The sequence below is a fragment of the Garra rufa genome, chromosome 19 (genome assembly GCF_049309525.1).
Source record: "Garra rufa chromosome 19, GarRuf1.0, whole genome shotgun sequence".
In the NCBI taxonomy this organism is placed as follows: domain Eukaryota; kingdom Metazoa; phylum Chordata; class Actinopteri; order Cypriniformes; family Cyprinidae; genus Garra; species Garra rufa.
Window position 1 is genome coordinate 12,350,364 of NC_133379.1, and position 14,913 is coordinate 12,365,276.

Sequence of the window (14,913 nt, forward strand, 5' to 3'; positions counted from 1 at the left end):
CAGAGATTGCGGTGGCTCAGACTCTTCTGGATGATTCACATTGTGGCACGCGTTACAGGACGCATGGCTGATTTTATTCTGGATGACAGCTGGCGCTTCACATCGGGCCACAATGGATGCAGGACAGGACATGACAACATCGGTAATGACAGCGGCGGCTTGTGTCCATCTGTTATGAGGAGAAAAGGGCATTAAAACTTAAAGCCGTTTCAAGACTCGCGGTAATTAATTAAACATGCACGACTGGCATCCCTAGTTACCACGGAAACCGTCCAGGTGCAATTAGTCACAAAAGCTGATTTGGGTAAACAACAACTTCAAAGAACAAGAACTTCACGCGCCTGCCAGAGTGAATACAAATGGGCTTTATTCGACGAATATTTCCTAAAGCAGCGAAACGCAAGACAAATGTGTGCCTCACAGTCTGTGTTTCATGCATCTGGAGTGTAATCACTAGCTTTATTCACCAACATAAACAGCTTACAGTCCCTTGTGAAAAAGAAGTCTGCTTAATTGTATTTAAACTGCACTCGTGGTACATTTTTTTTGCAAATTAGTTGCAAATAATATAATATTAATTCAATTAAAGGCCACTTAAATTCCTTAAAGAGAGACTCTTTCATGATTATGTTTGACTTTATTACAAAGTGCACAAATTAAAATGTGTACTCAAAAATTTGCCAACCTCTAAATTACACTTAGTTTGATGTGTTGACTTGATAACTGTAATCATAATTGTAATTGTACATAACTGTAACTAAACTGCAACCTCATCATAACAAATGTGTGCTGTACCCTTTAAACAGTACACTTTAATAACAACTTTAAAGTAATAATTATGAAATTACATGTAAAAAATGTAATTAAAGGAGTTCACTTTCAGAACAACAATTTACAGATAATTTACTCACCCCCTTGTGATCCAAGATGTTTATGTCTTTTTTTCTTCAGTCGTCAAGAAATTATGTTTTTTGAGATAAACATTTCTGGAAATTTCTCCATATAATGGACTTAAATGGTGCCCCGATTTTTGAACCTTCAAAATGCAGTTTAAATGCAGTTTAAATGCGGCTTCAAAGGGCTGTAAACGATCCCAGCCGACGAAGTAAACACTGGGTCTGTAGTTTCGCATACGTCACGCGTGACCTTTCGACGTGATTACGTAGAACGTATAGACGCGAACGCGCATTAGCCCTAGTGCTAGACGAGTTTCAGTGCTTAAAAGGTATCTAAAAATATATTTTTCTAAGAAAATGGCCGAAAATTTCGGTAGACAAGACACTTCGTCGTTGGCTGGGATCGTTTACAGCCCTTTCACAGCCGCATTTAAACTGCATTTAAACTGCATTTTGAAGGTTCAAAAATCGGGGCACCATTTAAGTCCATTATATGAAGAAATTTCCAGAAATGTTTATCTCAAAAAACATAATTTCTTGACGACTGAAGAAAAAAAGACATAAACATCTTGGATCACAAGGGGGTGAGTAAATTATCAGTAAATTGTTGTTCTGAAAGTGAACTACTCCTTTAAGTCCTACTTAAGTGGGGTTAAAGTGCATTTAATATAAATTTAAACTGTAATACATTCTCATTTAATTGCAAAAACATGCAACTAGTTCAGTTCATATTTAAGTATATTCTTTTAAACTATAAGTGATCTTGGACCACAAAACTAGTCATAGGGGTTGAGTTTTTTTATTGACATTTATACATCATAAAATTAGTTAAAATCAATAAGCTTTCTATTGATGTATGGTTTGTTGGGATGGGACAATATTTTGGGACAATAATTTAAATACTGAGAAAATCGCCTTTAAAGTTGTCCAAATTAAGTTCTTAGCAAAGCACATTAGTCAAAAATTAGGTTTTGATATATTTACAGTAGGAAATTTACAAAATATTTTCATGGAACATGATCTTTACTTAATATCCCAAAGAATTTTGTCATGAAATAAATCTTGATCATTTTAACCCATACAATGTATTTTTGGCTATTTCTACAAATATACCAGTGCTACTTAAGACTGGTTTTGTGGTCCAGGGTCACATATTATGCTAAAGTGATTCAATAAAGTATCCTGAAGTGTACTTTTTCACAAGGGTTATCTCAGAATGCACTTTGGAACAAAACTTTCATTCAAGATTGAAAACGAGTCACAATAAAATGTCAGCTATGTATGCTCATGTTAATAATAACTGACTATTTGAGACAATATTTACACGTGCCATGTATTAACAGACATTATTTGAGAACTTCAATAGTTAGCTATCAGACTTGACCGGAATCAAAAATCCAGTTTTGTGTGGCGTCTAGAGCGGCTTCAATTCAAATGAGTCACTTCTGAGGTTTACTTCAGTGAGAAAGTGAGGTGCTGACAGCAGAGCTAGTTTCTCCATTCGACATGTTTAATTAACTCCTTGTCCGATTCAGTAATTTAGCCCCTAGTGAGACCTGCGACCCCCTCTGATATGCAAAAACCTCGCCTGACCTGCCAGGATGAGCTGTGCTGCTGAGATCGGTCAGACGGGACAGACAGAGAGACGTGCTAACCTTCAGCACCGCTGTCAGGCACAAGAGCCCTGCTCTCAGTGGGACCTCTTTCTCAAGCAATTACACCCGTTCACTCGTTCCCGCACCCAGCTGCTCTTTATCTCTGCCTCTTTGACAGTAAGACTCTTTGTCGCTGATCATCGATCGTCTATCTCAGCCGGTCAGGCTTCGGCTGGTTAGTTTCAGCAGGTAGCGGTGATTATTTTTTGGAGGCTCTTATATTTGTCCTGTCTGGGTGTCACATCTCAGGATAGTTACTAGTGAAGGGTTTGGTGTCTCATTTTTTGGTTCTCATGCAGACTCTGGATTAATGCAGACGGCCACTGACAGTGCAGCTAAACGTCTTTATAATTCCAGTGTTAATGGGAGCCGTGAAAACAGACTGATGCTTCAGTCACAGTGAAATCTGCTCCTCGTGCTCACTCTTTCTCATGTCCCCTCCTGCCCTCGTGAAAAACAAGTGTGATTAGTTTGATTAAATGTGCACTTGTTGTGTTTTTCAAATATTAAAAGTAGGGATTCATATCGGGCATCAGCTCTAATACTACCATTCTTTGTCAGATCGGGTACACTTTAATAACTTTAAAGTTATAAGAGGGTTGTTTTATAAGAGTTTTATATGAAATTCGATATTGTACATATTATTCTGTGTTACCGTTAAGCCATATGAAAGCATTATAAAGCACAATGCGTGCACTATATTCCAAGTCTTCTGAAGCCATACCATAGCTTAATGTACGGTATGAATATTTAAGTCCTTACATTATAGTTTACACAAACTCTTCTCTCCGCTGTGGTTCTCTCCAAGATCACTCTGTGTTCCCATTATTATGCTTGATTTGTGGATGAATGTCTATGATTTTGCATAAAAGGACTTTATTGTGCCGGAGTTTAATGTTGTTGCTAAAATCATGTTACTTGCTACCGGATGTCTGTGAGAACAAAACACAGAAGTAGAAAAGACTGTACATTTTTTAATGCGCACAGTAACTGAAATTTAAAACTGTTAAAAGAAAAGCTCAATAAACTGTTGTACAGATATAATGAACTATGCATCAATTTCTCTTCCCTCTGTGTTTTGAACTTTTTAATGCAAAGCGCTGCGTGCTGTGACTCTGTGTTGCTTCAAGCGTATCATTCCGCACACCGGATGCGCATATTGTAAGCATTTCGTGTCGCACTGTATTTTTTTGTGTTTGTATGTCAGATAGCATACTATTTATGCTTTGTAAAGTGTTTACAAAAGTCATTCTCCTGTTAGCTTAGCATAGATTATTGAATCCTATGAGACCGATATAGCATAGGAGAACGGCTGAATGGATTTCAAAACTGTAAAACTCAACTTATTAACACTTTACAAAGCATAAATAGTCCTCACTTTAGATGAGCTCACAAAAACCATTAACTGACAGCTAGTAAATGTTTTATAACTGCCTGAATTAATTATGAGTTACAGTAGGAATATGTGTTACTAAAGCATTTATTAACACACTGACTAACTGTTAATATATGTCTGAATAATAATATGTATAAATGTGCATTCAAATGGTTTATGAATCATTTACTAACACTTTCTAAATGATCTCATGAACCACTTACAACTACTAACCAGGGATGGAAATTAGCACCCGCCACCAGCCAAATGCGGGTGATTTTGTGTTGTGGCGGGTAAATTCGCTTCACCCACCGGCCACCGTGGCGGGTAAATAAAAATAACATACTAACAGACGGCGTGAGGCGGTAATGCACCTTAACGTTGGTTGCGAACTGCCGTTAAAACACACGAAGAAGAAGAAGAAGAAGACGGCGGACACTTTTAGCGGAGGCACACCTTCAAAAAAATGTGGCGATACATCACAGGCATTAAGAGGTCTGTTAAAATATCTTTACAATCTGCTTTTGAAGAAATATATTGTATTTCATGCTACAGCGCACATTCTGTCAGATGCAATTCATGGCGCGTCTTTCTCAAAATACTGTACAACGCGGCATTCATTCACATCAGATGATAACTCGGCGGCAGAGTTCCACTCACACGGGGCGTAATTTCCACTGGGGACACGCTTTTCAAAATCCCGTTGGTGTCCACCCAAATGGTTTTGTTAAGTAATCTCTTGTATTTTAGAATGCACGCTCTATGCTGCAGAGAGTTTCGCGCTACAGTAAAAACGAAACCAAAAGTAATACGCGCACGCGCATTCAAAAGCAACTTTAATACCCTGCATTTAGAGAGCGACTCCCCAATGCGCGCAAATTAGGCTACATAAAATATCTAGGCTGTTATAGTATGTGGGCTATAAGTTGTGTAGTTGTGAAGATAGCTCTGTATCATGATAGAAAAATTCGGTGAAAATGTCAGTATTTTATTGAGACTTGAGATTAAATAAACTGCTCAAGTATAGTAGATCTTGTAGTAGTAATTTTCACATGCAGCTACACATTGTCGGTTAAAAACATAAAGTGGCTGGTAAAAACATTTAGTGGCTGGTAGATTTTGAAATCCACCAGCCACACTGGCCGGTGGACAAAAAAGTTAATTTCCATCCCTGCTACTAACTAACCGGTTTGTAAATAATGTAATGCTTAATTTAGAAATGATTAACTGATCCTTAATAAAGTATGGACATACAGTTATTAAGCACATTATACAGATGCTTATAAAACAAGAATAGAGCATTTATAGCTGTATTTATAAACTGCTTACAAATGTCTATTAATGTAGGAATAATGCTTTATAAATGATTAATTAACTATTTACCAATGCTTAACTAATGACTCATAGTGTGTAGTTATTATAAAGTGTTACCCTAAAGGGTTACCTTTTTAACTGTAGTGTGTTATTTGATATTACATTTTAAGTGAATATAATTTAAATGCAATACATTGCAACTTTATCATACAAATGCCTAGTTCTGCCATGAAACACTAGATGGCGCAGGCTGACGGGTGTTTAAAGTAATTGATGATATCACAGAGTTATACGACTTGGCACAAGCTGATTGGTTCATGTTGTGTATGCAACCAATGAGCTTGCAGCCTTACATTTAAATTGCTGGTAGCATTCACTTGGGCATTTCGCAGTGCGCTTTCAGAGTTCCTCTGAAACCCTCCACCTTCCCCAGCTCCACCTGTATAGATCTGCTACGGGTTATTTTATGCTATTTGTGCAGCAGCAGTATGTCTTAAATACTCACAGCACCATATCGCCATATGCAGTAGCAAGTTCCTATACTTGCTTGCAGCAGCAATAATCTACAACTACAGCAATAACCAACAGCAGCCGCAATTCAGCAACAGCAATGTGGCAGATCTATTCCGCCAAGACCAAATACATTAACATTATTATCCATTACCATGCTAAACTTTTCCGAGAGTTGTCATGACAGAAATATATTTAAAGGGGTCATCGGATGCAAAACTCACTTTTACATGTTGTTTGAACATTAATGTGTGTTGTCAGTTTGTGTACACAACCACCCTACAATGATAAAAACCACCCAGTGGTATTTTTTAAATCTTTAAAAGTAATATCCCCTTTTTAAAATCAGGTCATTCTCAGCTTCTGGTCGATGTGACGACGCACAACAGAGACCGCTCCCACAATAGTTGATTGACATGAGCGCCTTACCTTAGAACCGCCCTCACCGAGCTGAAACAGTCCGACTCCGACCGCCATTGTGTCGACTCAGGTGCAGAGGAAGACAAGAATGTCTCTGTTTGATCGATTGAGGTGTTCTGTTGTTGGATGTAATAATGAACATAGTAGTCGTCATTTACTCCCGACATTTGAGGCACTGAAGATGCAGAGGATTAACGTTACTTTCGTTTTTGAAAGGAAAGTACAGATCCCGATCTAAATATGCGTCAACGTTCATGCGAATCATTCGTGATGCAGCTTCACCCACAGCAGAAGTGAGTATAAAGGTTTTTATGCATCTTTGCAAATAGCCTTTCTTAATAATGTTCTAGTTAGCAAGTTTCACGGCTAAAATAAACAGTACGGCTCGTCATCCCACTGCAGAGAGGGGCGGAGTGAGCAGAGCTCATTACCATTTAAAGGAACATGCAACAGAATGGCTTGCTCTAAAAAGGGCTGATTTTGACAAGGTAAAATGAGTGTTATTTTTTTCACTACCATTGAGAAATTTTAACCAAAGTATGTTATAGACTTCAAAATAAGACGCTAAAGTATCATATCAACTTATGAGAAATGGGCATCCGATGACCCCTTTAAATATAACATACAAGTTTCAATGGAAATGACATTAAAATATATTTCAGTTTACCATCAGTGCTTGTCAGTACGTTGCAGCACACTTTAGCAATATGTCAACGACAATAGAAGTATTAAATTACATATAAAGATGTATTTCAAAAAGTGGACTAAAGTTTAGCTAAATGCACTTAATATTCAAATTTAAACCTCAATACATTTTCATTTAATTATAAACGACATAAAATTATCTGTTTGAGAACTTAACATTCAGTTCATGCATAAGTATATTCTTTTAAATAATATTATTTCCGTAATAAGCACTCTTTTTAAAAGTATGCTAGAGCAGTGGTTCTCAACACTGGCAATCAAGGTCCAAGTTCCTGCAGAGTTTAGCTCCAACCTTGATCAAACTTACCTGCCTGTGATCCTGGAGACCTTGATTAGCTTGTTCAGATGTGTTTGATTAGGGTTGGAGCTAAACTCTGTAGGAAAGTGGACCTTGAGGGCCAGAGTTGAGAAACCCTGAGCTAGGCTACTTCTTTTTCACAAGGGTGGTTGTTTACAGTGTTCTCCAGCCGATAAATGTTTTACTGTACGTGTGTTTGTACGAGAGCTACAAACCATCAAGATATGGTTTAACACTAAGACCAGGGGGGTATTCCATAAAACAAGTTTACCAAATAAGTCAGGTTTATTTCAGTTATTTTGAGCCTAATCAAGTGACAATAAGTCAGACTAACTGAAATAAGCCTGGCTTATTTGGTAAACTTGTTTTATGGAACACCCCCCAGTTCTCACTTTTAACTTAGTATGTTGGCTGTTTATTAGTACTTTTAAAGCACATATTAATGGCTCTGCATGAGCATATTTTAGATCCCTTAATCCACCCCATACCGAAATTTAACAACTATCTTACTAACTATTAATAAGTAGCAAAGTAAGAGTTTATTGAGGCAAAAGCCAGAGTTAATAGTTAATTAACAGTGAGAATTGTGTAACCTCTTCTTTAGTGTGCATTTGTGGGATTTTCCCATCTGTTTTATGGTCCAGCAGTGTTAATGTTAGGAGTTTGTTCAAATCACTAACCCTACCTATGATCAATATACATAATTCCTCTTTTTTTTTAGTTTCTACGGTTGTATTTCTGTCCCAGAAACTTAGATTTATCACTGGGCTTATATGATTTATTTTTAGTGAAAGCACTAAAATCCAGCACTGTCGGATTAATTCAAGCTGCAGTCTTTTCAGATTAATGCTATATGAGCTTTACTCGTATTTATTTGCTGCATGATCTGCTCTAATAAACTTCATGTCTGAATAAACTTTAATGTACAGTGAGCTTCCCACACTTTAATATGACTGATGAATTCCCATGACTTTTCATGACCTCTCCAGATGCTTACACTGCCTCATAAACATTTGGTTAAACTGAGCAATTGCATACCTGCTTTAGTTCAAATTGTATGGCAGTATCACATGTTACTGAAAGCAATCCCAGAATACATTATGATGAGTTCAGTGAAAGGATTCTTAAAGGGTTAGTTCACCCAAAAATGAAAATTAGCCCATTATTTACTCATCCTCCAGGCATCCTAAGTGTATGACTTCCTCCTTTCAGACGAATCCAGTCGGAGTTATATAAAAAATTATCCTGGCATTTCAAGCTATAGAATTGAATGGGTGGATGTTTCTCTTTATCAGTCTAAAACAAGTCCAATAAAGTGCATCCATCCATAATTAAAAAGTGCCTCACACAGCTCTGGGGGATGAATAAAGGCCTCCTGTAGTGAATTGATGCAGTTTTGTAAGAAAAAATATCTATATTTAAAATGTAATAATCACTTTAATCTAGCTTGCGCCAACTGGTCATACACCGAAGTCCTTCCAGGCAGATGACGCTGGATGAAGCCTCGCACAAACCAACATTTGTATACAGAAGCAAAGTTTCCTTTTCATTTAGCAAAGGAAAACCAGTCTCCTCTTGGCTTATATTGAAATCCTCTGCCATTTTTCTTTACAAATTCTCATTTTGTACATCTAATTCCTGAACGTTGTTTTGATCTCTCCACGGCGCATTTACGTTCGTCACTTCTGAGCGGCACATGCGTTTAACGTTTTAAATATAGATATTTTTCTTACAAAAATGCATCGATTCGCTGTGGCAATTTTTATTATGGATAGATGCACTTGATTGGACTTGTTTTGGACTGATGAAGAGAAACACCCACTCATGCAATTCTAAAGCTTGGAAATGCCAGGATAATTTTTAATATAACTTCGACTGGATTTGTCTAAAAGAAGGAAATCATATACACCTAGGATGCCAGGAGGGTGAGTAAATCGTGGGCTAATTTTCATTTTTGGGTGAATTAAGATTTGAGAAAAAAAGATAATTATAAACGATACCAAAACCAAAAATGTTCAATTAAAGCATTAACTGTAGTCTTGTTGGGTAATATTTTAACAAACATTTTATGTTATGAATTTACATGTTTATTAATACATAAGCTACATAAGGACCAGCTAACTGACAGCTAATGACAAGGTCTTAACCAGCTCTCAAACTAGATACCAGCTAAAAGGGACGGTTCACCCAAAAATGAAAAATCTGTCATCATTTACCCATGCACAAGTTTTTGGCTTCCATTTACTTCCATAGTATGGAAAAACACACACACACACACACACACACACACACACACACACACACACACACACACACACACACACACACACACACACACACACACACACACTATGGAAGTCAATGGCTAACGGCAACTGTTTAGTTACCAACATTCTTCAAAATATCTTCTTTTATGTTTAACAGAAGAAAAAAAAAAACAATAGGTTTGGAACAACTTGAGGTTGAGTAAATGATGACAGACTTTTCATTTTTGGCCCAACCATCCCTTCAAGCTGTATTTTTAGCAAGCAACTATTATGTTAATAAACATAACAATGTAGTCTAAACAAATGAATAATACAGAATTAGGGATTAGGGAAGACTATTCACTATTTACTAGTTGCTTATTAGCATGCATATTACTAAATTACTATTACTGGCTGTTTATTGGTACTTATAGACGTTTAATCTGAAGAATGCTTTGCATGTCCAGTCTCCAGCGTTTCTAGTCAAAGTAGCGTATATTCTGGTGTTAATCTAACGTTAAACCTATTAAAATTTTTTTAAAAAGCACATGGCTCTATAGCACCATCACTTTGCAATGTCGCAATGACCGTCATTTGTTAGTGCCTTACTCCTCAAAGTTTAAAGAGTGTATAAATGACACAAAGCTGCTGGCGTTAGCTACATTAAAAACAGATGGACACTATTTGAATGGGTTCCTACACTGTAAAAAGTTTTCACCAGTTTCAACTTAAAAACTTAAGTTTAGCAGCTGCCTTAAGATTGTAAGTTAAATCAACTTAAGTCATTTAAACTCACAAGTTATATCAACTCATTGTTATTGTAATAAGTTCAAATGAATTGTAGTTTTAAGCTGATTTAACTTAAAAACTTAAGGCAGCTGCTGAACTTAGGTTTTTAAGTTGAATCTGGTGAAAACTTTTTACAATGTATGGAGACCAGAACAGAAGAGCATCCAATCTGACGTTAGAATTTGTAGTGGCGGCGCTCATCATTTACTCAGGAAAAAGATCTATATGCACATATTATTGTATGACCATATTGTAGATCCCTTAACCCTACACTATACCTAAACATAACTATTACAGCAACTACCTTACCTACTATCAATACGTGTCAAATCAGTAGTTTGTTGAGGGAAACACTTAATAGATAATATGTGTTTCCTAATCTAAATGTCGCTAGTTTGACGAAAATCAAAAGCTCATGAATGTGTGTTTCCTCTCCAGCTCACAGTTGAACAATGTGTGCAAAGCACATAACAAAGCATGAAAATGATTTTGTTACACAAAGAACTATAGGAAACACTTGCATCTTTCCCTACAGACCGAAATATGCCGAACAAACAGAGGAGCGTGGAGTGGGATCTCCTCAGGGACGTTTGTTTGTATGAAACACCTGAGTCGGTCAATTTCAGCAGTGATTCTTCCTCCCTCATTCCAGATGACATCCTCCAAAATCCCACTGCAGCAACACGCTTAACCTTGAGAAGGGCTTGACCAATGCCATGTTTTATTACACCGACACTCGTACACTCAACCTCCTCACCTGAGAACCAACACTGGACACAAAAGCAAAGGAACTGTATAATGACAACAAGCAGCCTGCTAAAACCCATCATTAGCAAGGTTAACGACTGGTGCTGCTTAATGGAGCCGTGTTTTTTGCCCCGGTAGCTGAATCTTAAAGTAAGGGTCACACGGCACCTCTAATGCTTTGATTGATTTCCTAGTGCAATGGATGGATAATTTTAGTCACAGTTGCTCAGTCAGGGAACTGGGACTGTGAATTGCATTGGCAATTCCTGAAACGAACGAAATGAGGGCGTTTGCTTTATGCGGCGTGGGACGATGGATGATACGAGATAATCTTGGCTTGCCATCTCATCTCTCTTTTTCAGCCAAAAGCACTCATCTCTCATCACCGGGCCATGATTAGCATTCATTGGCCCAAAGGATCAGGTGCTTGCTTCGCCGCAAATGTGCAAAGCGCTTCAGAGAGAGACGTAATGGTGCCTGGCAGACAAAAAAATCAGCAGATCTGCCACATGGTGAGAGAGGCTCGTTTGTTCTGTAGGACTCACGGAAAGCTGTGTAGAGCTCCTGAAGGGTCAGGTGACCATCGTTGTTGTAATCGTCATAACGCAGGAGGTCTTGCATGGTGCACTCCAATAAGATATTTTCCAAATGCTCCTTTATAGAGATCTGTAAAAGAATAGGAAGAAATCAATTAGGATACAGTGCTAGGTAGTAACAGATTCCAAAAATTAAGTATTTGTAATTAGAGTGTATTATATTTTAAAATGTTTATAATCTGATTATTTTGTATGGATTACATGATTACATATTATTTACACAATGGCAGTGAATTATTATTAATAATTTATTGATTCTCCATAATTCTTTTAAAACATTTCCTTTCTAAACATCCTACAGTGTGTCATACCATTTATCTTAGACTATATTCTAAAATTTTGTTCTTAATTTGAGGAGAAAAAGCACCTCTGAAGCTGTTAGACCATGTATGAAACAAATAATTATGCAAGTTATTAGCAATTTCAGATTCTGAAAGTCAGGGGAAAAAAAAAAATCGACTTAGAAGACTTTAGGCATGTAATGTCGTTGCTGATTTTATGTTTGTTAATGTTTGTTCATGCAGGGATTCTCAAATGTTTTTGTCAGCCAAGTCCCTAAAAATTAAATATTTACTTGAAATATCACTGTGGAAGTTAATATTTAAAATTATTTAAAATAACCTTTTAAAATCTGAAGAACCTTTCTGTTTCACAAAAGGTTATTTGTGGCAAAAGAAGGTTCTTTCAGATTATAAAAAGGTAAGAAAGAGAGGTTCTTTAAATAACCTTTGACTGAATGGTTCTTTGTGAAACCAAAAATGACATCGTTGTGAAGAACCTTTTAAAGCACCTTTATTTTTAAGAGTTCTCTGATCAATTATTGATCACATTGACATGCAAGTAAACAGATACAATATTTACATTTTTAGTGTTCAAGTGTTTAAATTAGTTTTATTTCACATTTTTATTATTTAAACAATTCTGAGCTTTTTTATTAACCTACAAACTTACTGCAGTTTTTTCATTAAGCCCAGTTTGTCAAACCCTGGTGCAATGTTTAATGTATTTTATAATGTTGATATAAAAAAATTGAATATATATTCTTTCTCTTTGCTTTTTTGTTTAATAAAGTTTGATTAAAAGTAATAGAATACGAAAAGTAGTCAGAATACATTTCCTAATATAAGTAACCTAATTCTTTACTAAATACAGTTTTCATCATGTAATCTGTAATCCGTAACTGTCTACAATTTGTAAGTAATCTACCCAGGACTGGTCACATTCTGCAACATTGCTGTTCTTGATGCTGATTGGTTGACACACGCTATATGGGTGTTAAGGGAAGAGTTCACTGCAGAATGAAAAACCTGCCAGTATTTGTTCACCCTCCTGTCATTCTGAACCAGTGTGCGGTCCAGATTTCAATAATGCCAAAAACTGAGTCAGCAGAACCTGAAATGGGTTAAACATGAGCTTCGGTGGAGGGGAGGATAATGAAACCAGCGCTACTTTTAGTCTCTCATACTCATGATTATAAACTGTATTGGAAATGAAATCAGAGGACTTTAATATTAAAGTTCACTTCCAGATTTCCAGAAAATTACAATTTATTCACCCCATTGTCATCCAAGACATTTTTCAGTCGTGAAGAAATTATGTTTTTTGAGGAAAACATTTCAGGATTTCTCTCCATATAGTGGACTTCTATGGTGCCCTGAGTTTGAACTTCCAAAATGCAGTTTAAATGCAGCTTCAAAGGGCTCTAAATGATCCCAGCCTAGGAAGAAGGGTCTAAGCTAGCCAAATGATCGGTTGTTTTCTTAAAAAAATGACTTATACTATTTAACCTCAAATGCTTGTGTTGTCTAGCTTGAACTCTGTGTATTCCAGTTCATGACAAAAAAACTCATCTCATTTTCATGAGTTAATGAGTCAAAATCATCCTACATCACTGCAGAGGTACTGACCCAGAGTTTATAAATTGAATGTGCAAAGAAGATCAAACGTCATTTACAAAAAAGGGTAAAACAGCGGTGTAGGGTGATTTTAAAGTAGGAGGGAAAAATGAGATGGGAGTTTTTCAACATTCCCTAACTAAAAAAAACAGCCAACATTATGCATGCTAATAAGCAACTAATTAATATTGAAAATTGGTCCTTTAAAGTATGACAAAAGAAAATTAAATCATAATGATTTAAAACTTTAAAGTAAAACATTTAATTTGACATTATTACAAAGTGCACTTTTTAAAAGCGTCTCTCTTTAAATACATTTCAGTGGTCATTTTTTTTAAATTAATATTCTATCTGCAGGTACAGTTTATTTTATTTTTTTTTCAAAATTTAAAGTATACTACAAGTGCACAATCACTACATTTCTTTTTCTTTTCTCAAATGAATATTTCATGACTATGTATTTATTTATTCAGTTAGTAGCTGTGCAACAAGCAACTCTACTATGAATTGAATTGAACTGGATAGAAGAATAATGATTCTTCTACTTTGCGATCCACAGAAAAAAAGCATATTGGTTTGGAATGATGTAAGACTCTGTAAATAATGACTCTCTGAAATATTACCTACTATTTGCTGTAATAAGCAGGATAATGTGCAGTCCGGTGGTCATTATAGGAAAGTAAACCCGTTCAGAGTGAAGTGAAATGACCGGGTGAAAGTACACTTATATTCCTCCATATTTTCTTGAACATCAATATTATGGGTCCACTCACCTCTGCCAGCTCTTCACTGCTCAGACGGCCATCCTGGTTTCTGTCTATATACTTGAACATGGTGTCCACCAGGATCCTCCTCTGGTCCATGGCGTTTGCTTGGCCGTCCGTTGAGGTTCTGGGCTGCATGTCCAACAGCATGCTCTTCAGCTTGTTGTACTCCGCCATGGTGCACACGTCGCCTGTAAAGCCACACCAGAGGAATTGAATTAGCTGCATATGACCAAAAGCAGTGAGAAGCCCATTTGCATTTATGCACGGACGCGTGTTTGCGATTTGCATTTTTGGACAGTCGTTCAGTGCAGGGGTCCCAATTAATTCACTGTAATCCTGCGATTTACACCGAAAGACAAAAGGTAAACATTCTCGTTTAGACACTTTAGCTGTATCGCAGCTTCTTTCGGCGGTGAGGGATTAGCAAGCATGTTTTAAACTGTCACATTAATTCCCATGCGGCTCCGCAGCACTTATGTCTATAAAAGACGACGGGGAAAATGAGAACCATGATTAATCAAGTGTGGTAGTGACTGTTTATTCCTTACTGGCAATAAAATTATGCAAACACAGCCCACCCGCTGAGCCGCTCTTTAAGACCCCTCGAGTGGGAGGAAGATTGTTTCTTGTATCCGGCACGGAGGCAGCACAGACGACAGTGTATACAAAGCTCTGCTCGACTGATGAGAGGAGGAAATAT

General features: G+C 36.9%; 1 protein-coding gene across 1 annotated transcript in view; it reads right to left on the reverse strand.

The window, feature by feature from the left end:
- Positions 1-14,913, reverse strand: part of fstl4 (follistatin-like 4) — a 264,025-nt gene that overhangs the window by 93,502 nt on the left and 155,610 nt on the right. Inside the window, exons 5-6 of the mRNA XM_073824962.1 lie at positions 14,220-14,401; positions 11,501-11,621 (exon numbers count right to left, since the gene is read on the reverse strand). Coding sequence (XP_073681063.1) covers positions 11,501-11,621; positions 14,220-14,401 — 303 coding nt within the window. The remainder of the gene's footprint in view (positions 1-11,500; positions 11,622-14,219; positions 14,402-14,913) is intronic.